Below are 26,779 nucleotides of genomic sequence, written 5' to 3'. Positions count from 1 at the left end.
TCCCTGCCCCCTCCTGCTTATAAGCAAGCTCTGATAGGCAGTGTGAAGCCTCCCTTCACAGCTGAGAGATCCCCTCCGCTCCTGCTTGCACGCAAGTAGGAGTCGGGAGACTGCTCAGATAGGCAGCATGAAACCTCCCTTCACAGCTTAGTTGCTGGGGTCAGGGCAGGTGGCGGCAGCCCGGAAGCTGCATCTTCGAGCCCCTGCACCACCATCATATGGGGACTTCCGAGCAGCTCCTGAAGCCAGCCAGAGCCAACTACTCTGGGCTGCTGAGACTGCCGCTGCTGCGTTTCCCAGGGACATTAGATGAAATCAGGGGACATTCCGGGGAGGGAATTTGTCCCGGGACTTATTTACAAATCCCTGGGAAATGGGGACGTCTGGTAACCCTAGCTTAAAGTGGAGTCCTGATTATTGCCTTCCTGGGGCAAGGCAGGCTCCCATCTTGCCCATCAACTGAGGAGAGGTAAGAACCACTCAAGGAGGGGAGAGTGGTTTCCATCTGATGTGGGCAAAAGCCCATGCCAGGTTCGAGCACAACGGAGTCACTCAGTCCCAGCAATGACCAGAAAGCGCTGCTTTCAAATAGATTCAGATTTTATTTCAAGGTGCATCAAGAAAGGTGAGAAACAAACCAAGACAAACAAAAGGGTTATTGAGAGCTGCACCCTGAGTTGTGCCTTCAGAGAGTTTTACACATGCAGATAAACACCACTCTTTTCATGTCATTCTAACCATTCTAGCTAACCACAAGGCTCTTCATAGCGACTACATAGGAAACATCTACATAACCACTTTCTGTATAAAAAGTAGGCAGGGCAAAAGCACTTCTCTCTCTTTTTTTCATAGAGTAAAAATGCTCCGACTTCCCTCCCCCTCCTTCTCTCTCTTTCGCTCTTGCCTTTGGCTCATACTAGCCATAGCAAGCACTGCATAAGCAAATCAAAATGGTGTCTGCCATGCCTCTGTCTGTTTTAAGAAAAGGTCTTGCATTCTCCATCTTGCTCCCATGGAAGCCACCTCTCCTCCTCACAGCTGTTCTCTGAAGCAGACCCCACAGTCCCTTGAAACTTTCAAAAGGGCAACATTTGTCAGTGGGTGCCTGGTGCCTCTTGGGAAGTTTGCAAGGGAGTCCCAAAGGCAGCTGCTTTTCTGTCCTCCTGATTGCAATACACAGGGAAACATGAAGCTGACTTTTACAGAGACAGGCAAATTGATCTGTCTACCTCAGTATTTTCCGCACTGACTGACAGCTGCACTCCAACATTTCAGCCAGACTTGAGGAAGGTGTGGAGCAACAGTGGTGTGGGTTGGAGAAGAGGAGAAGGCCTATGGAGAGCCCAGAGGGCTAGTCAGGCACACCCCACAACTAGGGGAGCGGATGGCTCTGTGGTCTCAACTAAGGATGTCCAAGAGGTCGATCGCAATCTACCAGTGGATCACGGGGGTGTCCCAGGCTGTAGTTTTGTAAGTGATCTCCCTCTTGCTCTTAAGTGATTGCTACGTGCCCTGCCCCCGCTTTGAGAGTTTTATTTCCTTGTCTGGGTGACAGAGTTTGGGAAGGCAGGAGGTGAGGTGACTGTTGAGCGACTGATTTAATGCACTCCTTCTCCTAAAACCAACCTGGCGAATCCTTTCCAAAAGAAGCTCAACAACTTTGGCTCCCCCCCCCCCAATCATAACAACTTAACTACTGGCAAGGACAATGGGTAGATCACAACCAGTCTTTTTATACTTTGAGTAGATCGCAGTCCCTTGGGAGTTGGATGTGCCTGGTCTAAACCATTGAGCCTCTTGGACTTGCTGATCAGAAAGTCAGCAGTTCAAATCCCTGCAATGGAGTGAGTTCCTGTCACTCCATCCCAGCTCCTGCCAACCTAGCAGTTTGAAAGCACACCAGCATGGGTAGATAAATAGGTACCTCTGCGACGGGAAGGTAAATGGCATTTCCGTGCACTCTGGTTTCCGTCACAGTGTCCCACTGCACCAGAAGTGGTTTAGTCCTGCTGGCCACATGACCCAGAAAGCTGTCTATGGACAAACGCCGGCTCCCTTGGTCTGAAAGCAAGATGAGCGCTGCAACCCCATAGTCACCTTTGATTGGACTTAACCGTCCAGGGGTCCTTTACCTTTTACCTTTTACCCCACAACTGACACATTTTAAGCTGGATATTGTGGATCACAGAAGGCAATCCCAGCTTCTGTTTTGACCCTGGAATATACCATGAAGACTAGCACCTTGGCATGAGTCAGCAAGGCTGCGTCTGACCCTGCAGTTCAGCACCAGACCACCTTCTGGGATGCCTTTGGCGATCATCAAAGGGTCATCAAAGGGTCGTGCCAAAGCGCCTCTGGGAGGCCATGCTGGCCGGGGGTGAGGAGGAGGCCACGGCAGTGGAGGAGCCACAGCAGGTCGCAGCCACAGAGGAGGAGGACAGCAAAGGTGTGAAGTAGGAGCAAGCGAGTAAGTGGGCAGGGAAGGGAGGGGAGGGGTTGGTGGGCGTGAGCAATGGGCTGGTGAGATGGTGTGTGGTATCCCAATTTGCCCTCTTGCAATGTTGGAGTCCTGCTGGTTTCACATGATTCAAAATCACATTATAAGGGATTATTATTATGACCAGAATGTAATTGAAACTAATGAGATTTTGGAATGCAGAAATGAAGAAAATCATCAAACCATCAAATCTAGCATGCCGGGGCCCACTTTATCTAAATTATACAATTTCACATCTGAACGATTAGTATTAATAATTGTATTATAAATTGGTATTGCTATAATGAGGCTATTATTGGAGTGTAATTGAAAACTAATAGAATTTATTATTAAAAAAATTCATCCTGTTCTGCTTCTTGAAGGCTTTGCCAACATCAGAAACTGCAGAAACTGGCTGCTGGATTAATCCCAAAAAGAGGTAAAAAGAATAATTATGCAAGATAGAATGGGCCTCATAGAAAGTGGAGAGAGAAGCTTTTCTCCCTCTCTCATAACACCAGAACTCCACGGAAACATCCATGGAAGCTGAATGTTGGAAAATTCAGGAGGAAACAAAGTTCGTCTTCATCCAGCGCATGGTTAAAGTATGGCGCTCTTTCGCCCAGGAGGCAGTGATGATTCCCCACTTGGATGGCTTCAAAAGAGGGCGAGAAAGGTTCGTGGGGGAGAGGACTATTGAGAGCTTCTAGCCATGAGGTCTGTGCTTTGCCTCCTTCTGAGTTTCTGGAAACTGCAGACGGGCAGAGAGCTCTTGTGAGTTTCCCACAGGCATCTAGGTGGCTGCTGTGAAAACAGGGTGCTGGACTCCTTATGCCCATGGCCTGACCCAGCCGGGCTATTCTGATGTTCTTATATTCTTATGAAGCTCAGTTTAATAAACAGTCCTCATGGTGAACCAGATAGGAATTCAGGACAAAGGAGAGGCAGGGAAGGAAATCCCACCCCTTTTAGTTCTGGCTTCCCGGTTGGCTTCAAATCAACTACTACAATAACAATTGCAGGAAATCAGTTCCAATTCCAGAAATCCAGGAAATTTAGTAGCAGCTGCTGACAATAGGTCTGTATAAGGAAATTTGGCACCACGTAAAACATTAGTGAGACCTGGACCATAAAGAAGGCTGATTGCTGAAGAATTGATGCTTTTGAATTATGGTGCTGGAGGAGACTCTTGAGAGTCCCATGGACTGCAAGAAGATCAAACCTCTCCATTCTGAAGGAAATCAGCCCTGAGTGCTCACTGGAAGGACAGATCCTGAAGCTGAGGCTCCAATACTTTGGCCACCTCATGAGAAGAGAAGACTCCCTGGAAAAGACCCTGATGTTGGGAAAGATTGAGGGCACAAGGAGAAGGGGATGACAGAGGACGAGATGGTTGGATAGCGTTCTCGAAGCTACCAGCATGAGTTTGACCAAACTGCGGGAGGCAGTGGAAGACAGGAGTGCCTGGCGTGCTCTGGTCCATGGGGTCACTAAGAGTCGGACATGACTAAATGACTAAACAACAGCAACAAAAACATTATGGTTGCTTAGAAAGTTGAGGTACATATTTATAATCTACTTTAATACTTTTACTTTTGTATGTTTTAAATTAGTGTTGTTATTTATCTGATTTTATTGCTTTATCTTTTTGTATACTGCTCTGAGGGTTTTACAATAAAGTGGTGTGTGAATCTTATGACTCCCAGGTTTGGGGAGGCAGAAACAGGGACTCTGCTGTGCATGAGTAGGTTAGGTTTGTCACTTTCAAAAAATTAATGAATTCTTACTGCATGGTGCTACTTAGCCATTTTTCATGGAGCAGATTTTGGGCACCTAAACGCTTGCCATCTTTTGTGAGACCTTGCACTGGCTGCCTCTAAAACATTAAGATCTTTCATTACTTTTAAAATCTCATTGTCTTTTGCATTCCTCCCTCAAGAGGCTCCATAAAATTATAGAAACCAATGCTCTTTTCAACTTTCTCCAGGCATTTTCTTTTGCTGTAATACCTTCCTTCCCATAGCATTTTCTCTAAAGTAAGCTTGTCACTTGTTAGTCTCAAACTCAGCAATAGCCAAGTTGCCAACTGGCACCGTGACTTCAGCAGCTGTTTCTCCTTCTGCACATGGAGGGTGATCACATTCCCCACTGGGAGGTTCTGCACTTACTTTGTGGGATTGATTTTAAATCATGCTAAAAATTCTTTTACACTTCGTGCCCAAGAATGCCTTCAGCCCCTGAGAGGGTTGCACCATAGGCGCCGACTCCATGGGGCCTGAGGGGGCCCAAGCCCCCTCAAAAATTCGTTTGGGGGGGCTCCGCCCCCCCAATAATTTAAGAAAATTATTACCGTTTTTTCCCCTCAAAAAGAGGAAGCGGCTGCTTTCCTGCATTCTGCTTCAGGGTCTTACTGCCCACCCTTCTCTGTTTCCTTGCTGTGTTTGCTCAAACGGAACAAAGAGCAGGGAAAGCCCCTCCCCTCCAGGCAAGCAGAGTGTCGTCTCTGTGCTCCAGGAGGGGGAGAGAGAGAGAGAGAGAGCACGCACTCGGGAGCTGGCTGGCTGGCTTGGGTGGGTAGGTGAGGGAAAACTTTTGCCTTCTTAGCCAGCTGCTTCTCTGCACACCCCTCTCGTGCTCCTTGTCCGTTCTGTGTTTTTCCTTCCCTCCCCACTTAAAATGTGGTTTAAAAGCATGGATCCACATGGATCCTCAGGATCTTTGCATTGGGTCACCCCAAATTCACCATCAGATCACATAGCATGTCCACGGCTACAGCCTGCCCCCCAAAAATCACACACCCACTGTTGCCTGGGGCTGCAATGGTGCAAAAACGTGGTTACAAAACATGGATCCACAGGGATCCTCAGGATCTTTGCATTGGGTCACCCCAAATTCACCATCAGATCACATAGCATGTCCACGGCTACAGCCTGCCCCCCAAAAATCACACACCCACTGTTGCCTGGGGCTGCAATGGTGCAAAAACGTGGTTACAAAGCATGGATCCACAGGGATTCTCAGGATTTTTGCATTGGGTCACCCCAAATTCACCATCAGATCACATGTCTGTGGCCACAGCATGAAGCACAAAAATGATACATCATTAATATTCACCGCCCACGGCGGCAGCCAACCTCACAGGTTCACTTAAGGTCGGGGCAGCCCGGGGCTCGCCCCTTTCGTTCCCCCAGCAGCAGCGGTTTGGAGGTCTTGGGCCCCCCCAATATTTTTTATAAGTCGGTATGGGCCCCCCCAATATTTTTTATAAGTCGGCGCCCCTGGGTTGCACTGTTCTCTGAAGCAAGGCAGAAGATCTTGGGCGAATGAAACCATCTCTAGATTTAGGCTGGGGGTGACCTTAAAGGCTGGGTGGGGCTGGAGTCAGAAACTGTTGACTAGGAACTGTTCGCTGCCAGTAACGAGGAGGCGGGGGAGGGGGAGGAAGAGGAGATGAACAGCAGGGACCAGTCGCTTTGAAAACTCTTTCTGTTTTGCTTCTTGTGGACTTGATCAGCAGCAGATACTTATTCCTACACTGCAGAACCTGGCACTGAATTGATTCTGCCAGAAGGTAAAAAGAATTCTACAAATGTATTGGGGGAGGGAGAGGAAAGGGAGAGGGTGAGATGGGGAGGGAGACTGGGGAAAGGAGAAGGAGAGGAGGAAGGGGGAGAGGGTTTTGGACTGAATTAAAAACATTTCTAAAATAATATAAGCAGTGCTCTTTTTCTAAAAAAAAATTTCAGGGGTATTCTCATTTTGGCTCAAGAAAATCTATAGAAAAATTATTGTTGAAATCGAGAAAAATAAATACAGTAACTGGAAAGGACAGAGAAGACTTATTCCAAAAGGTGGCTTTTAATTTCCTTTAAAAAGGAAACCCAGAGGGGAAAACACAAATCCACAAACCAAAATCTGTGGTTCTGCCAAAAAAAGAAAAAAGAGAAAAAAATGAATTAACTGATTATTAAGGACCACAGTAATATTTTTTTTAAAAAAAATCCAGAAAAGAAGGGGAATTAAGGTCTTTCCAAAAGCCTTCCTGCATCCAAAAATAAATGGTAAAACAGAGGGGGCCAACAACCAGATATCGACAGATACTTTCAATTGGGGTGGGAAGAAGAGAGAGAAAAATTTATGAAATAAGAGAAGGAGAGGGGGAAGCGAACAAGAGTCAAAGCAGGGAGTTTTGCCCCTCCCCTCAAGGGATCTAAGCCAATAGGAAGGACCTTAAAGTTTCTCTCCAAATAATCTGGCAGCCTTTTCTTTTCCTAGATTCAGGTAGGTAGCTGTGTTGGTCTGACGCAGTCGGAATAAATAAATAAAATGTCCAGTAGCACCTTAGAGACCAACTAAGTAAGTTCTGGGTATTACCTTTGCATGCATACGAAAGCTTATACTATGGGTTGGCAAACTAAGGCCCGCGGTCTGGATCAGGCCCAATTGCCTTCTGGATCCAGCCCACGGACAGTTTGGGAATGAGTGTGGGGATTCACATTGTTCGGGCTGTGCCATTCCCCCCCCCCCGCGCGCCATCTCCCCCTCTTACACACACCACGGCGGTGCCTCCTCCCTTCTCCTCCTGGCTTCTCCCCGCCCTGCCTAGAGGAGGAAGGGGGCTGGACTTTGGATCAGTGTGAGCGCTTGAGGGGCCGCCATTTTAAGCAGCCCTTCTCCAGAGCCAAGCCCTTTCAAGCGCTGCTCATCGTCCCTCCGCCACCACCAGCCCCTGCCGCCCGCAACGCACAGGTAAGCTGTGTCCTTTATAAAAAACTGCATCTGTGGGATCTTTGTGGGGCCTGCCTGGCATGCTGTGTCCTTTTATTTAAAATGAGAGGAAAGACTACTTGCCCCCCCCATGCAATGTGCATAGGAATTCGCGTCCCCCCCCAAAAAAACCAAATATAGTCCGGCCCTCCACAAGGTCTGAGGAACAGTGGACTGGCCCCCAACTGAAAAAGTTTGCTGACCCCTGGCTTATACCCAAAACATACTTAGTTGCCCTCTAATGTGCTACTGGACAATTTATTTTATTTTCCTAACATTCATTTGGGCGGGGTATAGAGAGAGAGAGAGATTGGAGGAAAGCCATGAAAGCAGCTGAGAAAGGGAAGGAGGAAAGGAGTGAGAAATGTTTCGGGTCTGGAAGCACGAGGAAACCCGGGACCTCAGGAATCAATGAAAGATCAGGCTGGGGAATGGGCGCAGGCAGTGCCAGATTTATGTATAAGCTAAACAAGCTCTAGCTTAGGGGCCCACTCTCTTGGCCCCCCCTCCAACAAAATTTAAAGAAAAAAACCTTGGATGTTCATTTTCAAAACAAGATAAAAAACAAATAAAATAAAACCTACACACAGCACAACAGTGTTTTGTGTCGTGTAGGCTCCTAGGATGTGAGTAAAGGGTTCTGCCTGCTAGCCTGCTCCCTAAAATATCACTGGTTTGCTCATTTCTATATATAGGGTGCCTACATTCTGCATGGACTGGTTGCATGGCAACATGGGCAAATGGCTTTAGATACCTATGAGGTCCATAAATTGCCATATAGCATAGATTCAACACAAAAAACAGTGACAATTGGTTGTTGACAAAGGACAGCTTGACATATAAAGGGCCCCATTAGCTTCAGGAGCTTAGGGCCTCATCAAACCTAAATCTGTCCCTGGGCGCAGGGCACATCTGCAAGGGGAGGGAGAATCTCATGGGGGGGCAGGCCAGGCAGGTCCTGCTGCTGTGCAGATGCCATCCTCTGTCCCTCTCCCTGCTGGATGCTGGGCTGGGATTAGATTACCATGGAGCTCTCAGGTGACTGCTTCCTTCGTGCCTCTCCCCTCCTGCTGCTGCTGCTGCCGCCGCCACTGCCACTGCCGCTTCCTTCCCCTCTTTCCCAGGAACATTTAGATTCACAAAATGTTTAGGGGTAAGGGTACTCCCGTGTGGCCCCAGAAAAAAAAGCACTAAATATAAGGCTGGCTTTGTTTGATTGGGGGAACTGCTAGAATACATTTGGGTGTTGTGAGGGAGGAGAGGGCGAGAACGTTCCCTTGGGCAAGGAGAAATCCTGGTGCTGACAGAACATTCTCCTAGCACTGCTAGGAACACAACCCAAAGTTCTCACCCCCTCATTCAATATAATAGGGAATCTAAAAATAGCTATACTGTTGTTCAGGCTTCAGAGAAAAGTGGAAGAAATTTGCAGAAATATGAGCCTCTCTGGATTAAGCCTGCCAAATTTTAGGCAGATCCATTCAGAAGTTTTTGTGCTGGACACCTTAATTAAAGTGGGTCAGACCTCACCTGGAGTACTGTGTCCATTTCTGGGCACCACAATTTAAGGAGGATATTGACAAGCTGGAACATGTCAAGAGGAGAGCGTCATTTTCTGATAAGGCTTGGAAACCAAGCTTTATGAGGAGGAGGAGTTGGGTAGGAGACTGGGGGGAAATATAATACAATAGCCATCTTCAACTATCTCAAGGGCTCCTCCCTTTTGCATTTACTCAACGCCTTTGTTTCATCAAGTAGATGTAGAAACATTACTGTAATCATTTAGACTAAAAAGAAGCAATATTTCATTTGTGAATTTTCCAGCTCTATAAATTAGTATATGAAAGACCACCATTAGGGCTTTTTTGGGGGGTGGGGACTATACTAGCATGGAAGCAAAAGTGACCTTTTATAGAATTCAAGAAGAGATAATTCATTTCTCCTCTGTAATTTTCTCTCCACAGAGGAATCTTGGGACATTGATGTCATGGTGAAAATTGATTTTGTGGTGAATTTTTGTGTTGCAAAAGCACAGAATTGGTACTTCAGACTCTGAAGAGGCACTGGTAATAAAAGGAGTCAGGAAGATAACACAGGGAAGTAGAATTCATATTCAGTACAGCTTGGCTGGACAAAGTATCCGATTAAAGCACACGATTAAGTAATATTTTAAAAGGGTGTTTTCTCACCACATTACGTAGCCCGAACTGTGCGTGAATCTGTAATCCAGTGATCTGCTTTAAACATATCTCAAGAAACTGCAAAACTCTGTGTAACTAGAGCTGAGTAGCATTTACTGTGAGGTCTCTGGATCCTGGGAGAAAGAAAAGATGGGTTCCTCTGAAACTGAAATGACAGAGCAAAGTCTCCCTATGATTCAAGATGCAGCTAAGAACAGGAAAAGTAATGGAAATACCAAACAAACAAGAGTTAAGCAGCAGCAACAACAACAACAACAACAACAACAACAACAACAACAACAACAACAACAACAACAACAACAACAACAACAACAACAACATGAAGCAAGAGTCTCTCCGAAACTGAGGCATTCTCTATATGGTAAGTGAGTCTGATGAGAGAGGCATGAGTTTGTCTCCACCTACTGTCAGAAAAGTTACCGATTTGCTGCTGGGATGAGAACTGTAAGATGTAGGCCAGCTAATCAAATTCATGGAGACTCTAGTTTATTCAGGCAATTAAAAGCAGTTGGAGAACCCCTGTTTGACTGACTTCATAACTTTGCGTTATGCAACACTTTTAGGAACATATCATTCAAAACATCTTTTAGGTTCCTCTTTCTTTCAGGAACCCAATCTGGCCAAACATGTGTTGACATTAACTGAAATATATATATATGCTGAAAGCAGACACTCAGAGCTGCATATTGTTGACGGACCACTTTGCTGCCTAGTCCTTACATTTGGACCTGGTTTTCTTTAACTGTCAGTTATCCCATCCTCAGTATATAATTAATATAGCAACCTTAGTACATCTGCTAATCCTAGCCTGTGTACTACAAACTGCTATTTTGATTTATTTGGTTGAGGCAAGCTTGAAAATTCACTATCCTGTATTGAATGAATAAAGCTTCTTCTAGCACAGGGAAATCTTGTTTGGTGGAACAATTCATTTTAATGCATTTTGTTTTGCACATTAATGGATCTACCTGTGATGTGTTGGAAACAACCCTATGTTATACAGAAATGTGCAAGAGCCCAAACAGTATCCCCTTAATGGTTTGTTTTACAATCAAGGTTAAAATGGTTTCAGGATACAGTGGAACCTCTACTCACATACGGAATCACTTCTGGAGGTCTGTTCATGAGTAGATCCGGGTTGCTGGTAGAAGCGCCATTCTGCGTGTGCGCATTCGGCAGCAGCACCTTTCTGCGCATGTGCAGACGCACATTGTTCGCCAGTAGGGGCGGTGGTAAGTCGAGGTTCTACTGTATTTGCTTGAGGTTGCTGCACTAGCTTGAGATGCATGAACAAAATATCACATTCTGCTTCTAAGTAGGATAGAGATTCCCTTCTGGCAGACTGCTGCCAGTGGATTTAACAAGGCTGCCACTATTTGTCTCAGAAGCCCAAGTGACCTCAGCTAGAAGTTGGGCATTTAGCGCCACCAGTTCAAGCTTTGAAAGGCTCTTCCAGCAGAGATACATCAGGCATCTTCACTTCTGACTTCTAAGCTTGACTTGAAGACCTTTTCTTATTCCAACAAGGCTATACAGCTGTTTAAAATGTTGTTGATCTCCCAGCTATATTAATGATAAAAACATAAAGGTACCCCTGACCATTAGTCCAGTTGTGGACAACTCGGGTTGCGGCGCTCATCTCACTCTATAGGCCGAGGGAGCCGGCTTTTGTCCGCAGACAGCTTCCGGGTCATGTGGTCAGCATGACTAAGCCGCTTCTGGTGAACCAGAGCAACGTACAGAAATGCCGTTTACCTTCCCGCCAGAGCAGTACCTATTTATCTACTTGCACTTTGACATGCTTTCGAACTGCTAGGTGGGCAGGAGCTGGGCCTGAACAACGGGAGCTCACTCTGTCGCGGGGATTCGAACCGCTGACCTTCTGATCGGCAAGTCTTAGGCTCTGTGGTTTAGACCACAGCACCACCCGCATCCCTTTACAGTGGTGCCCCGCAAGACGAATGCCTCGCAAGACGAAAAACCCGCTAGACGAAAGGGTTTTCCGTTTTTGAGCTGCTTCGCAAGACGAATTTCCCTATGGGCTTGCTTCGCAAGACGAAAACGGCTTAGAGTCTTGCGATTTTTTTTTGCTTCCCCCCCTTTTTCCAAGCCGCTAAGCCGCTAATAGCGCTAATCCGCTAAGCCGCTAATAGGGTTGCTTCGCAAGACGAAAAAACCGCTAGACGAAGAGACTCGAGGAACGGATTATTTTCGTCTTGCGAGGCACCACTGTATATTAATGATATATTTATATATATTTACGATTTCTACTGGTGATATTTGTTTTATTGTAGAACTATTATTCTGAAGCACTTTGATAGTTTAAGAGATGGTTGCAAGTAAATGCTTTTTAATAAAATAAATAACTAGTGACTCACCAGCCATGTGCAGAGGCCTACCAGTTGGCTGATTTTCTGGTGGGAGGCACCAAGCTTCATGATGCCACAGGTGAATTTGGTTCATCTCATATCCTTCTAACATCCTGTTGACCAAAATCGGGAAGTTTCTTTTTTGGTCTCCAGCTGACTTGCACCAGAGCACAGGACCAAAAAAATGAGACATTCTGGGATACAATCAGAAGCCAGAATTGGCTTCTGTAATTCCCGGATGTCCCACATAAATCAGGCCTGTTGAGTGCTATGACATCTTGGTGTGATGCAACCTAAACTCACACCTTCAATGTGGGTGGACTACCCAAGCCTTGGTAGACTTGGAGCCCCCAGATACTTTGTAGTTTCTAGAAGGTCTTGTCTGGCATCTTGCTGAAACCAAGGACACATTAACACTTTATTTCCCTCTGCAGGTTTGTGCAATAATGGAAAATGGAGACTTGTTTATAATATAAAATTTTTGAGCTTGGTGGTTAATGTCATTCTGATCATTTCCATCATCATCATCATCAGCAGCACTGGTTTATCAGGTAAGTGAAGAGCCATTTTGCTGTAACTTCTGCCAGGTTATCAAGAGGACACCTCCTCTCACAGATCTCCTCTCCTCAGCAGCTAGAATAGCTTTATTGGTGTTCAGCTGAGGTAACCTGGAAGCAGTTGCAAATGGAGGCCCACATTCAGGCAAGGTAGACTTCGTGTACTGTAATAACAGACCAATATGCACACACAATATACACACACAATACGCACACAATTTCAAGTGATTTAAATTGTACGATACAATTCTAATCAAAGGCCTTTCTCAGGGAGAGTCAACTAGGCCCTGGCTGTGTATTTCATGGATAGTCAATTGAGGTCGACTAACTATGGTTGAGCCACAAGAGAAGCTGCTCTATGTCCTGCAAGCTCCTGAGTTTTTGGACAGAGATGGGCACTGGGCTGTCTGCCCTCCCTCCTGCCCTCATTTCCCCACCCTTATCCAGCCCCACCTGGAGATGATGGGGGTCGACCGGAGACCTCCTGCACACAGTTTTTGTGTGGTGTATTTGCAATTACGTTGTTATACTGTATTTTTATGCGATTGTGTTCTTATGCTGCTTGAGATATGTTCCCATTTTCTTTGTTGCAAGCTGCTTTGAGCAGGATTCCTTTTGTGGAAAGGCAGCACACAGATATAATGTTGATGAGTGGAGTACATTGCCTGACCTTTATTTTGGGTAGGACTATTTATAAGCCATGGATAGTGATCTGTCTCACTTTCTGATACCCTTCTAGGGAGAAGTTGTGAAGTATTGCCTACCGCCCTACCTTCTCCTTCCACTCCAACTGAGTGCTGTCCAGAAGGCTGGATTGGCTACCAAAGGAAATGTTACTATTTTTCGGACAGTGACAGAAACTGGACTTCTAGCCAGAATTACTGTGCCTCTTTCGATGCCTCTTTGGTCATGATTGACTCCCAAGAGGAGATGGTGAGTGGAAAGATGCAGATCACAGTCTGCAGCCCCAAATAGAGTTGATTCTCTATTGGATGAGAGTTGAAAATGTATTCACACTCCTTTTCTTTATTAAGAGCTTCTTGAGACGACACAAAGGTCCTGCTGACCACTGGATTGGTCTCCAAAGGATGAATGACCAGGGACCTTGGAGATGGATCGATGGCACCATTTTCAATAACTGGTGAGCATCCACAATGAAAATGTGTAATAAGCCCTCTAAAACAGTGTAACAGTTAAAATAGTTCGACTCAAGGAATGCTTACCCAAACAGATGTGTTTTGAGAAGCCACATATGCAGTGCTTTTAATATATATAGAAAATAAGGTGCCAGTATTCACCACAAAATTCTTATAGTAAGTGCCACGCTTTTAACATTTGCAAGAGAAAAAATGTGCAGGTACTGAGTACCCCCGAGTACTACTGGAAAAAAGACACTGCATATATTCCACAAGGGCTACAAATCTCCTGGTCCTAGCGCAGTGACCTGCGGTCAGTGGACTAGGGGGACTAGGCTAGTCCCCTAAATGTTCCCAGTAAATTAGAGTACCGTATTTTCGCTCTATAAGACGCACCAGACCACAAGACACACCTAGTTTTTGGAGGAGGAAAACAAGGAAAAAATATTCTGAATCTCAGAAGCCAGAACAGCAAGAGGGATTGCTGCGAAGTGAAAGCAGCAATCCCTCTTGCTCTTCTGGCTTCTGTGATAGCTGCGCAGCCTGCATTCGCTCCATAAGACGCACACACATTTCCCCTTATTTTTAGGAGGGAAAAAGTGAGTCTTATAGAGCAAAAAATACGGTAATTGAAGTATAAAAGCCTGGCACCTCCTTCCCAAAGCCTGGGAAACTTATACCTGTCTTAGAGAGGGAGACGTGATGCTGGACATCTCAGTGTCGCAACATCACTTGCTAGATGTTCCTCACCCCTGCTCCAATCACAAGCTGGCGCCACTTGCCCTAACTGTTCCCCTATGAAAAAATTCACTGCACGCCACTGTCAAAGGCACATTTGTAGTTTCACATTTGTTACTAGTAGCCTGCCTGAGTGTTGAGGAACTGACCAGAAGCCTTCTCGCTTATTATACACAGAGCTCCGCCTTGTGGTGAGCAGCACACATAGAAGTTCATTTTCAGTCATAGTGCAGCGAGAGTTTGATGTTCTCTTTCTAGGCCAGATTCTAAAGAAAATATTTTGGCGGAAAAGCTGCCTAGAAATATGAATATTTGTATTATATGAATATGAATGCAATTGTCTTCTTCAGGTGAAAATTTGCTTCCAGACCTTCCTGCACCTATGCCTGGTGTTTCTTCTTCTGCTTGGTCTTCTGCTGGTTCCCAGGGATATTTCTATGGATATTTTCTATGGAATGCGGTTAATGGGTTGAGGTTGAATTCCAACAACACAGAAGTACAGTTTCTGGGGGACAGGGCACAGGCATGTTTGGGGGATTCCCTGGTCCTGAATAGAGTTACTGGGCCCCTAAAGGACCAGCTGTACAGCCTTGGGATCTTCTTGGACTCACAGCTGTCCATGGAGGTGCAGGTCAATTCTGCTGGCTCCATCTGGTACACCGGCTGAGACCCTACCTGCCTGCGTACTGTCTCACCAGAGTGCTGCATGCTCTGGTTATCTCCTGCTTGGACCTGCCTCATAAACTGATCACAAGATGCAGCACATGCACACCATTTGAGTGGCAGTGGCCATTAATTTTGGGGGGGGGCAGCCCCCTCAAATATTTTATTGGGGGACTGAAGGGATCTCGGCACTTAGGAGTTGGCTCCTTTGATGATAACCTTTAAAGCTCTAAATAGCTTTGGCCCTGTATACCTGAAGGAGCATCTCCACCCCCATTGTTCAGCCCAGACACCGAGGTACAGTTCTGAGGGCCTTCTGGCGGTTCCCTCACTGTGAGAAGTGAAGTTACAGGGAACCAGGCAGAGGGCCTTCTTGGTAGTGGCCCCTGCCCTGTGGAACACCCTCCCATGAGATGCCAGAGATGAAGAACTGTACAACCTTTAGAAGACTTCTGAAGGCAGCCCTGTATTGGGAATTTTATGTTTGATGTTTTATTATGTTTTTAATATTTTGTTGGGAGCCGGCCAGAGTGGCTGGAACAACCCAGTCAGATGGTTGGCATATTAATAATAAAAGTATTGTTGTGATTATTTCAACATATGTTCTGTTTGAAATTTTAGGTTTGAAATTCGGGGAGGAGGAGAATCTGCTTACATGAACCAGGAAGGTGTTGCCAGCTCCAGCAGCCATCGTGAAGAACCCTGGATCTGCAGCAAACCAGTTCACAAATCAGAAAGGAGAGTGGATGCAGGGCCGTAGCTAGGGGGTGGTGAGGTGGGCCCCCACCAGGGATGCAGGCGAGAGGGGGCACGCAAAATTTGCTTGCCACCGCTATCCTTTATAAGACCAGTGGTAACATTTGGCCCTGTAGAATATTAACCACTCTCAGTTTTACCTGTGGACTGCCATCTGCCCAGATTTTAATCTGCACTGAACTACAGTGGTACCTCGGGTTACTTACACTTCAGGTTACAGATGCTTCAGGTTACAGACTCCGCTAACCCAGAAATATTACCTCAGGTTAAGAACTTTGCTTCACGATGAGAACAGAAATCGTGCGGCTTCAGGTTAAGAACAGTTTCAGGTTAAGAACAGACCTCCAGAACGAATTAAGTTCTTAACCCAAGGTACCACTGTGATTTTAAGATGTATTTTAATTAATTGATTGCCTGTTCTTGTTCTTTGTGTACTATGTTAGTTTTATGATATTAGCTGCCCCTGCCGGGGAGGGTGGGGTACAAATAATTTTTTAAATTATTCTTATTCTTATTCCTATTCTCCCTGCCCACCAAATAAAGAAGATTGTTCTGTATTTAGCTTCCACAACGAGTGAGCAGAGCCAGTAGAAGTCCCTTTGCGCAGGCGACAAAGGCAGGCGGGCAGGCGCTCCGCCACTGTGGCCATAGGGCCCAGCTGGGTCCCTCTCAAGCGCAGCAGCAGGAAGAGGAGGAAGGGGAAGAGGGAGATGTGGGTGGGCTTAGCCAGCATCCAGCGCCTTCAGCACATGGTGCTAGTGGGCTCTGCCTCCACGCAGCCTGGCTTGAGAGGCAGGGCTCAGCTGGGGAAGCCGAGAAGGGAGGGGAGGGGAGGGCGACAGGGCAGAAGGTGGTGAGAGAAGCTCGCTCTGCAGCCGGCAGCAGTGGCAGTGCGTCTCCTCCCAACGGCCTCCTCAGCTCCCTTTCCCCCGCCCGTGCCGGCTGAATAGGCAGGCTGTGTGGCTTCAGAGGAAGTGGGAAGGGAGAGTGGCAAGGCGTCCCCCGAATGGGCTTTGGTGGCAATTCATAGGATGGTTGAGTGGTAAAGCAACCATGAGGGTGTAGCAGAAGAGACCCCCCCAATCCAGTTCTGCACAAGCACAACACACACACACCCTCTCACCCACTCCCGACCCTGGGGATGTCCCTTTTAGAGAGATATTCCCGAAAAGCCTTCCGTAAATAAGGAAGCGCTTGAACCGACAGCTCGCTTCTATAAAACCCCCTTCCCCCCCATACTATGACTGGGTTGACCGGTTCCCTGAACTTAGGTGAATGGGCTACTGCTTCATTCAATCAGCGTTACCAAACAGTGCCCCTTGTGGCAGCTACGCAGGGACTGCACCTATTTCTCAATGGTTTTGACAGCTGTTAATGCAATGCTTCTGGATATCCAATCAAAATGTATCAAGATGCTTCCGACAAGTGAAAATGCTTTAAACTTCTGAAGGGTTTCTGTTATAAATTCATAGTAAATCAACCGTACAATGGATTTGCACCGGACCACTTTTATTCTGCTCCATGAGGGAAGGGCTATCAAAGGGGGGTGGTTTGATACAGGACGGCCATAATCCCTTAAGCGTACCAACACGTACTCGGGAGCCCTACTCAGTTGGCATGACAACCTTGATGGTCTCAGACAGATGACCATCAGGGTCACAAAGGACTTCAGTATGGGAGTGGATTCTACACAGACTGAAACAAAGGACAATGATCAGATCTTCCCTCTGGAGGCAGGAAACTGCCAACTCCCCTTTGTCCTCTGGAAATGACACATGGGGAGAGGGAAAGGAGGAACCAGCCAGGTTCCACCACTCCTCCCTCGACCCCTCCTTTTTGTGATGTATCAATGATGTAGTTGTAATGTAGTCTAAGGGGTGTGGCATGGGGGATTAGTAGCTAATAAAAGTTGGAGTCTTCTTTTCTTTGGGACTTCCATCTTGCTTCATCTTGTTGTGGGTGGGACTCCTGTCACGACAGTTTCCAATAAAGGCCAAGCCTACAGGCTGCTGTTTTGCTCCAAATTGTCCTGGTTGGTGTCTTTGTTTTTGTCCAAGGGAGCCCTTGGATTCCTCCATTAACAAGGGTCATCTAGTCCAACCCACTTGCAGTGCTAGGAATCTTTTGCCCCCCAAAATCCCACGATCCTGAGGCTGAGCACGTATATATGCACCTCCTTTCTTGTGTTCTGCTGCCCCCTCTTCTCCCCCAACAGCCTCTGCCCCGCCATCCAGGCTTCTTTGCCTTTTAACTACGGTAGGACAGACGGAAATTCCACTGGCAGAGTTTATCATTGCATAGCCTTGAGGTGGGCTGAGGGGGACGACACATTAAAAAAGCATAAGGAGCCCTGTTGGTTCATTTTTAGTTTTTTAAAAGCCTCCAAAATGCAGTTAGGTAAATAACCTGTATTAGGACCAACCAGAATGTCACAAAATTGTGGCAAGCCTTGGAGCTATCCAGAATTCTTCATTGTATTTTTGACTTTATAAAAGGTCTTTGTGCTATTCTGCTGTTGCCATGAAAAGAGTTTTCAGCTAAATCAGCTCGCCAAGCAGCTCAGTATGACGCCTTCCAACAGCTGGGTACAAAAAGTTCAGAGAGTACTAAAAAAAAGAACACGTGCACCTGTTCTAGCCTGCCTGTGCCTTAGGATCTGAATTTGGCTACTCTGCTGGCATGCCCACCCTGTGTCAAGAAAGGTGACTACAGGGAGAGGTCTTTCTCTTTGGTGGTGTCACAGCTAAGGGCCTAACTTCCAATGCACCAGGGGGCGCAACATCACCTCGCTACTGCTCTGACTTGATGTGCACTGAATAGACCTCTAACTCCTACTGATCACGCCTGTGGCACAAAACATCACACACATTTCATTTTATTGCCCATTTTATGCAAAAATGTGTGATAAGTATTTTGCCCCCTTACTGAAGGAGGGGATTTAGCACAATGACTCTTCCAGGGTATCTTATCTGCTGAACAATTGTAGGAATGACATTGTGGAAAATGTGGCAAGATTTCTGAGTGACGCTATGAAGTTACATCACCATAGGTCCTATGAGATCCATACAGAACCACAGCCAGAAATCTGGCTGCTGCATGTTGGACCAACAGAAGTTTCTGAGTCATCGTCTTCAAAGGCAGCCCCACATACAGTGCATTGCAATAATCCGTTCTGAAATCTATCAGAGCATGGAATACATTGGCCAAGTCATCACCATCCAAAAGGGATCATAGCTAGCACACCAAGGGCAGATTGTCCCACCTCCTGGACCTGAGACCTGGGACACACATCTTTTCAGGATTCAGCTTCAGTTTATTGCAACACATCCAGCCCATCAGCACCTTCAAGTGCTAGTCTAACATCTCAGCTGCTTCTCCTCATTCAGATGGAACAGAGAGACAGATCTGCATATAGATATGCAACTTCCTGGACTCAGCCTTGTGCCTAGATGCCCAGGTCTCTGGCGTGGCCAAAAGTGCATTTGCACAGTTAAATCTAGTGCACCAGCTTGCCAGGGATTGTGCTGAGGGGGAATGGTGGGATCCCCCTTCCCCTGCTCCTGAATCTTCCCAGAAGCAGGTGGACAGTATAGATTTGGAACAGTGGTTTGCAGAGGGACATAGTTCAGAAGGCAGAAGCTGGGAAATGCTGGGTGGGAAACAGCTAGGAGAAGAAGCACTGGGAGAAAGCGAGCTAACAGATTCACTGTCGCTTGAAAGCATTCATTCGCTCAGCCCAAGGTCAAGAAGAGCAGATAAGGTGGCAGCACAGAAAGCACAGTGGTTGCGAGAACAGGTTGCAAGACATGGTAGTGACGTGGGTGACTAGGGAGGAAGTGGGAGGGACCCTTAATTGGGAGCACCTTTATTCCTAGGTATGGATTCTTTGTTCTCTCGCTGTGATCATTAAAGTTTCTAACTGCTAAGAGACTCCTTTCTCTTTGTTCTGTTTATCTACTGCGGGGGGGGGGGGCGAGGAAGCCAATTCCCTGAAGCCTGACACAGCGGCACCCATTCCTTGAGATGTCTCCACCCCGTCATTCAGCCCAGACACTGAGATTCAGCTCCGAGGGCCTTCTAGCAGTTCCCTCCCTGCAAGAAATGAAGTTACAGGGAACCAGCCAGAGGGTTTTCTCAGCAGTGGCAGCCTCCCTGTTTATTATTAATTTGAACTGTCAAATTCTACAGCTGATCCTCAATTGTAACTTTAATCTTTTAGTAACCAAAATAAATTGACTTAGAATTTCATGTTAGGTGTGCTGCCTCTGGAATTCACAAAGAGGTATTTTGATGACAACAGAATAATACCTTTACATAATCTGCTCAGTGACTCAATGACATTTTTATTGTGTGTTCCTGGCAAATAACAAAAACCCACATAATTATTGCATTTATCAAACTAAAATATCAGAGTAGGAGAGGGTCTTTCTGGCAAATCCACCTAAATACAGTACTGCAGCGTTCAGAGGTGACTTTATATTTTATGGCGGCACAAGAGTTTCCTTCAGCATAGTTTGGTTCTGGAAATCTGTGGAAGAAAAAGGTACATCTGGACTGAAGTCTGTTACAACTATTTTTTCATGTTCTTAACAGAAAGCATGAGTGTTCCCAAAATGTACAATAAGCTGGCTGTATGCATTTGAATCCTCCAAACACGGATGAGTAGCATCAAAGTGGAGAGAGTGGAGAAAGTCATGCTGAGCTTGATAGTGGGAGCAGCACCATCTCCCCCTTTTCCTGCACCAAGACCAATTTAGTTTGGGGCCTGGGAAGGAGGATTGCAGCAGTGAGGGATGCTCCACCAGGGACCGGGGCATACTTTCTTTTGACCATTTGTGTGTGTTAAGAGAGAAAGAAAGCTCTGAAAATAGAAACAGGGTGAGGTCTTTTTTTAAAAGAATTCAATGGAGAAGGGTGTTGTCACTGGTTAGGACAAGGAGGGTGAGGATTTTCTACCATTCTTTCACTTTTCAAAAACTTCACCAGCTGCTCTGTGCAAGACTCTCCACAACAGCCTCCGGAATTCCTTGTATTATCAATGCTGGGGAGGCAGTGATTGAGATTGTGAGCGAAGTGGGAAGAGTTACTCCTCCGCTCCCTGCCACTGTGGTTCCATACAGCACTTATAAATACACAGGTACCATGGGTGACACTGTGGGTTAAACTGAGGCATCTGATCAAGGCCTGTATTTTAAAATGAGCTTAAAAATATATTTGCGAATGTTTGTATGTTTCATGCCAGGCAGAAAGCAGCTGGCTAAGTACTTTGGCAGTTGTTTATCTTCCTGAACAGGGCCCCCCTGATTTATAGCAGGAGACACGTTTCTCAAAATTGTAAAAGGGAATTACAGGCTGGGAGCAAAGGTTATACTGACCCTACATATTACAGAATACAATCAAGCTGCAAAAACACTAATTAAGAGTTGGTAAATAGTAAGAACAGAAAATAATACCATGTGCCTCCCATCTGACTCTAGCCATATTTTTCTAAGGTTAAAGGGCAAGAGCTAATGGCTGGGAAAGGAGGGTGTAAATTGAAGAGCTGTTTTTACTGAGTTTCTTTTTATTTTGCAATAATCTGACTCTAGCCATATTTTTCTAAGGTTAAAGGGCAAGAGCTAATGGCTGGGAAAGGAGGGTGTAAATTGAAGAGGCTTTTTTTTGAAGCTGTTTTTACTGAGTTTCTTTTTATTTTGCAAAGGCCTTTTCTTCTAAAAAGCTATCTATGTTATGTATGAAATTTATTGGCTTAATGTAATTATGCAAAGGATTTAGAAAGTAAGAAATGTTAGATTCTTATGTTAGATTCTTATATCATTGATGGTGTGTGAGAATGTGAACCCAAGATCTCTGTTTAGATAGAATTTAATACCATGAGCCATCTGTTTTAGCCATTTGTTTTGGAATGCAGGGGCAACAGGGGCAAAAGGTGATCTGGTAATTAAGGTGCCTTGTCGAGGCAAATGTAAGATATATGGCTACTTGTCTGCCATTTATGGATAGAAGGAAATATAGCTCTTTGTCTCCCATAAAAGGTAATAGGAAATGGGTGTATCTTTTATGATTGGTTCTAGCAAACAGCCAATAGGAATTTCAACCAGGCTGATTGGACAGAGGCAGCCAAAGGAGGAGCAAGGGGGCTGGACTGAGGAAATATAAGTGCTGGCCATCAGGGCTGGAAGGGGCAGAGCTTTGGTAACCATATACCACTGTGCCTATCATTTATTTGTCTGACAAATAAATTATTATTTTAATTTCTCTATTGCTGCGTTAAATATTTCATTCCAGCTAAGCGTTAACCACAAGCAGGGTGCTACAAAACCACAGAGCCTAGGACTTGCCGATCAGAAGGTCTGCGGTTCGAATCCCTGCAGCAGGGTCAGCTCCCGTTGCTCGGTCCCTGCTCCTGTCAACCTGGCGGTTCGAAAGCACGTCAAAGTGCAAGTAGATAAATAGGTACCACTCCAGTGGGAAGGTAAATGGCCTTTCCATGTGCTGCTCTGGTTCGCCAGAAATGGCTTAGTCATGCTGGCCACGACCTGGAAGCTGTCTGCGGAAAAACGCCAGCTCCCTCGGCCAATAAAGCAAGATGAGCGCCGCAACCCTAGAGTCAGTAACAACTGGACCTAATGGTCAGGGGTCCCTTTACCTTTATCTTACCTCGGGTTAAGAACTTAATTGGTTCCGGAGGTCCGTTCTTAACCTGAAACCGTTCTTAACCTGAGGTACCCCTTTAGCTAATGGGGTCTCCCACTGCTGCTGGCACGCAATTTCTGATCCCATCCTGAGGTAAAGCTCTTAACCCGAGGTACTACTTCTGGGTTTGCTGAGTCTGTAACCCAAAGTGTTTGTAACCCGAGGTACCACTGTAAGGGGAAATGCTCCATTCATGCCCCTAAGGATTTTTCCTTCCCCCCAGGAACCAGTGCTGTGGAGCAAGGGGGGCACTTCAATTGAGACCATGAGTGGGGAGCGAGGCGGCCAGTGAATAAAAATAAAAATAGAACGACGCCCAAGTCTTCATGGAATGGAAACTTGCCATCCCAGACCTTTCCCGATTTCTCAGGAGTCACGAGAGGGAATCTTCTCAGCAGCCAATAGAAGAAGCAGGGGGGAAAAATCTTTTGCAATCTTTTCCCTTAGCCTACTAAAACTTTAGCTTATAAAGAGGCGAGAGAAACACTTGCTTAAATGTTCAGTGCAAATTAAATGTGAAATTTGGCAACATCTCTAATATCAGTTCCTAGCTACCCCTCTCTTTACATGAAAATGCTGGTGACTTAATTGGAACCAGTGCAAAAACCAATGCCTCAGTTGCACACCAAGATAATCTTAGCTCTAAAAGTGTGTGAATTTTTGCTTAGATTGAAAACAAGAACAACTCACAGACTCTGATCAAGCTGGGAGCCTGTAATCCACATCCATTTCTTCTCCAGTTGTAATCGTGAGAGTCCAATCCAGTAATTTGATTCTTTTGTAATGCTTTTTATGAAATCCTGTATGAGAATGTGATTAATATATATTCAAGTTGATTAATATAAATTCAGAATAAAGTTTACACTAAAATAAAATAAAGTAGTAAAATGTGGAAGTTGATATTAATTTTAAAGAAACAATCATCAAGAACACTATCAAAGCAGCATTAAGCATTTATAATGCAGGCCTCTCCATTTACGTAGGCAAGGAACTGTGCATTGAAGTGAAATTGCATATAGTGGGAACACCGTTGAAAAAGCCTCCAAACATGCTTTAAAGCATCCATGGGGAAAAGCCGCTGAAAGGCTGTGTGGAATGGGGGGGGGGGAACAAGGGGAACACCAGCTCCTCCTCTGCCACTGCTCCGCCACCAACCTCACCTTCCTAAAGAGTCTTTCTAAATAAAAAGAGGACTTGGGCTACAGTTACAGGGATTTGCTTGCAAATTCTGCTTTGGTTCTCACTAGTCAAGCTCCCCAAGACCCTCTCTAGACACTGATTAACTGGTCATGGCTCCCGTCCGTCTCCCTCCCTCCCTGTCTCACTGTATAGCGGCAAAGCAGGAGCCGCTTACAGTGAGGGAGGGAGGCTGGGAGAGGGGTCCCCAGCTCGCCATAAGCGGCTCCTGCTGGCGGCAGAGGGATCCCACCACCGTCCGCTCGGTGCTCCAGTGGCGCCGATGGCAAACCACTATGTAGAGCGCATGTGTGGTGTTGCTATGCACAGCACATGTGTGCGACACCGCGCATGCATTGTACATAGCGGTTTGCTGCTGGCGCCACCAGAGAGCCCTACAGATGGTGGCAGGATCCTCTGCTCATGGCTGTAGCGGAGATGGGGGCATCCAATATTAATGCAAATATTGGGCATCCTTGGAATGTGGTCAGACTATGCGAGGTACTGGAGTGAGGTGAAATTTAATCCTGCAATAAAATTCTAGCAAACTACGAGGAAAGCTCCTTTGTTTAAACTGTTGGCCAATCACGTGGCACTCTTTGTTTATGATGGTAGTTATTACATGTGCTCATATACGTTTGTAAGTCTAGACCAATCACAGAGAGGCAGCACAGTATATACTTAAAGTGCCTTAAAAGGAAATGAGGTGAGGGAAACAAAGTGTTCTGATTGGACAGGAAATTTAAACTTAATGGAATTTGTGGAATGCATTATCATTTGTGGAATGCATATGCAATTGTCCCCTTACCAGCTCCTCCTTGTCTTGGATGATCAGCAGTTGAGAATCCCTTGTTGAACAGTCATGTTGGCTCTCATCCCAGGTTTTCATATAGTCTGATGGCCAGTAGCACTTGTCCCTGTGGAGCTGCCATTGCACAGGGCACACTTTGCAAGGGGAATTATCTGTGGAAGGAAAGACACTTAACGATTATGACTGGGCCTCCATTTTGATTGTGAAAAACATACGTGCTCTGCAACGGTAAAGACCCAGCGTCTCTAGGCTGAGTGAAGCTGTCCAGCAAACTGATGGTTTGCAAGGTGCTCTTTGAAACTCCTCAAAGTTGGATGTGCCTGGATTAGTCCGTTGTTGAACTAGCCAGGTGAGTTAATGGCCTTAAATGCTGTCCTTGGTATAACAAAGGAAGTGGCTTTGTGCCAGAGGGCAAATGGGTGGGTCCCCCTCCCACACCTGGTTCTTCGTGAGAAAGGCAATGGCCAGAGTTGAGTGTGAAGTTAGCTCTAGAATGAAAGCACCAATGCTTGACCATTTAGGACCATAGGGAGCGGCCTTATTCTTAGGGAGATCATGGGGTTCATCTAGCTCAATTTTGTCTACACTGACCAGTAGCAGTTTGAGACACCAGGTATATCTGCGACTTTCTGCATCCAAGATCGGTGCTCTACCACCAAACTATGAAACACACCACCTGGAGTCATGTGTCCAATTCTAGGTGCCACAATTTGAGAAGGATTTTGACAAGCTGGAATGTGTGCTGCCACACGGGAGATGGAGCAGGCCTGTTTTTTCCTGCTCAGTAGGGTTGGACCTGAAACAATGGATTCAAGTTACAAGGAAAGAGACTCTGACTAAATATCAGGAAAAACTTTCTGACATTAGAAGCTGTTTGACAGTGGAACGGTCTCCCAAGGGAGGTTGTGGACTCTCCTTCCCTTGAGGTTTTTAAGCAGAAGCTGGACGGCCATCTGTCATGGATGCTTTAGCTGAGATTCCTGCATTGCAGGGGGTTGGACTAGATGACCCTTAGGGTCCCTTCCAACTCTACAATTCTATGAGTCTATGAAATGAATGAATTTCAATGAATTAAATTAATTTCTTTACAGAAGGTTTTATGCCTCAAAACAACATAGATGTGAACTGAAAGTAAGATCTTACATACAATTGCTATGCTTGAAAGAGACAGAAGTACAATATATCAATTCTACCTGAGGAACTATACTGATTTTGATTGCAGAAGTTGTGTCTTAGGGAAGCCCGAAACATGTCTGTTGAGGCATTGCATCCACCATTGTTCAGTAGACTTTTTCCCTTTTCAGCTTCCAACTGCAAAGCTGCCCCCACAAAACAAAGAAAGTCGGTTAAATTAGTAGGCATAATGTTAAGGCACAAAATCAAAATTTAGAGGCCAAGGAATGGGAGAAGAACAAGGATATGATAAGACAATGGTGACACACTTCTGCCACTTTTTTCTGTTACCATCTTTATCTGGGGCAGCAACTTGGTGTAACACAGCCACCAGCTCCCTTCTGATATCCACCAGCAAACCATTATTAACATAAGGGGGAAGAACAGCTTATTATTCGAGCTCAGATACCCATTTTCACCTCAGCTTTGGGAGAGGTGTTTGCCTCACACCTCCCTCCCTCGCTACCTGACCTTCCCAACTGGCATTACTTCTCCTCAGCTGTCAATCTACTCCCAATTGACAGATAATCATAATATGTGTGTGATGTAAGCGATTGGCTGATGCACACAGACTACCTGGCACCGAGATTAAGGTGGGTGATCAGGTATGGCTGTTGACATGTGATTTGCTACAGAAAGGAAGGTGCAAGAAATTGGAGCCACAGAGGGTGGGCCTGTTTGAAGTTGTAGATCAGATAAACCCTGTGACTTTCTGGCTTCGATTGCCTGTATCAATGAAAATTCACCCCATCTTCCACAGATCAGTTTTGCTGCCTGTCATGCCTGCACACCCTTACCAGGCACCTAGACAAGCACCTCCGCCTCCCGTCGTGGTAGAAGGAAAGGGGGAGTATGAAGTAGAACAAATTCTAGACTCCAGGATGCGAAGAAAGAAGTTGCAATACCTGATATTGTGGAAGGGGTCATATAATTAATATTTTGGAATATCTGACTGCCAGGAATGAGAAACAAGCGATATTAATGTTTGTGGATGCTGAAAAGGCATTTGATAAGATAGTATGGGATTTTATGCTGAAAAATTTGGAGTATATGGAAGTGGGGAAAGAGTTTTTCAATGGAATCAAGGCAATATATACAGAGCAGAGAGCTAAACTGATAGTAAACAATGTAGTTACAGAAGATATAAAGATATCTAAAGGAACAAGACAGGGTTGTCCGCTCTCGCCATTGCTATTTATAGTGGTCCTAGAGGTCATTTTGAATGTGATTAGACAAAACAGATCAATTAAAGGGGTGACG

The 26,779-nt window shown here is 45.8% G+C and overlaps 3 protein-coding genes across 6 annotated transcripts in view; 2 read left to right on the top strand and 1 right to left on the bottom strand.

The window, feature by feature from the left end:
- LOC309365111 (C-type lectin domain family 2 member D-like) overlaps positions 1-20,553 on the top strand; it is a 62,009-nt gene extending 41,456 nt beyond the window's left edge. The window contains exons 4-5 of one of the 2 annotated variants that reach the window (XM_081903274.1): positions 13,405-13,511; positions 15,529-20,553. In XM_081903274.1, the coding sequence (XP_081759400.1) occupies positions 13,405-13,511; positions 15,529-15,667 (246 nt within the window). In that variant the 3' untranslated portion in view covers positions 15,668-20,553. The remainder of the gene's footprint in view (positions 1-13,404; positions 13,512-15,528) is intronic. The other variant, XM_081903275.1, reaches the window with a different exon arrangement.
- Positions 3,495-26,779, top strand: part of LOC309365097 (C-type lectin domain family 2 member D11-like) — a 59,447-nt gene continuing 36,162 nt past the window's right edge. The window contains exons 1-3 of one of the 2 annotated variants that reach the window (XM_081903246.1): positions 3,495-4,036; positions 9,208-9,805; positions 12,248-12,364. In XM_081903246.1, the coding sequence (XP_081759372.1) occupies positions 9,574-9,805; positions 12,248-12,364 (349 nt within the window). In that variant the 5' untranslated portion in view covers positions 3,495-4,036; positions 9,208-9,573. The remainder of the gene's footprint in view (positions 4,037-9,207; positions 9,806-12,247; positions 12,365-26,779) is intronic. The other variant, XM_081903247.1, reaches the window with a different exon arrangement.
- Positions 19,986-26,779, bottom strand: part of LOC309365150 (killer cell lectin-like receptor subfamily F member 1) — a 56,766-nt gene continuing 49,972 nt past the window's right edge. For both annotated transcript variants that reach the window (XM_081903344.1, XM_081903345.1), the window contains exons 3-6: positions 25,540-25,665; positions 24,344-24,498; positions 23,050-23,159; positions 19,986-20,191 (exon numbers count right to left, since the gene is read on the bottom strand). In XM_081903344.1, coding sequence (XP_081759470.1) covers positions 20,071-20,191; positions 23,050-23,159; positions 24,344-24,498; positions 25,540-25,665 — 512 coding nt within the window. In that variant the 3' untranslated portion in view covers positions 19,986-20,070. The remainder of the gene's footprint in view (positions 20,192-23,049; positions 23,160-24,343; positions 24,499-25,539; positions 25,666-26,779) is intronic.

This window comes from Podarcis melisellensis (genome assembly GCF_964234715.1).
Source record: "Podarcis melisellensis genome assembly, chromosome: 2".
Classification (NCBI taxonomy): domain Eukaryota; kingdom Metazoa; phylum Chordata; class Lepidosauria; order Squamata; family Lacertidae; genus Podarcis; species Podarcis melisellensis.
Note: the sequence above shows the minus strand (reverse complement) of the source record. Positions and strands in the feature narration are given on the sequence as shown.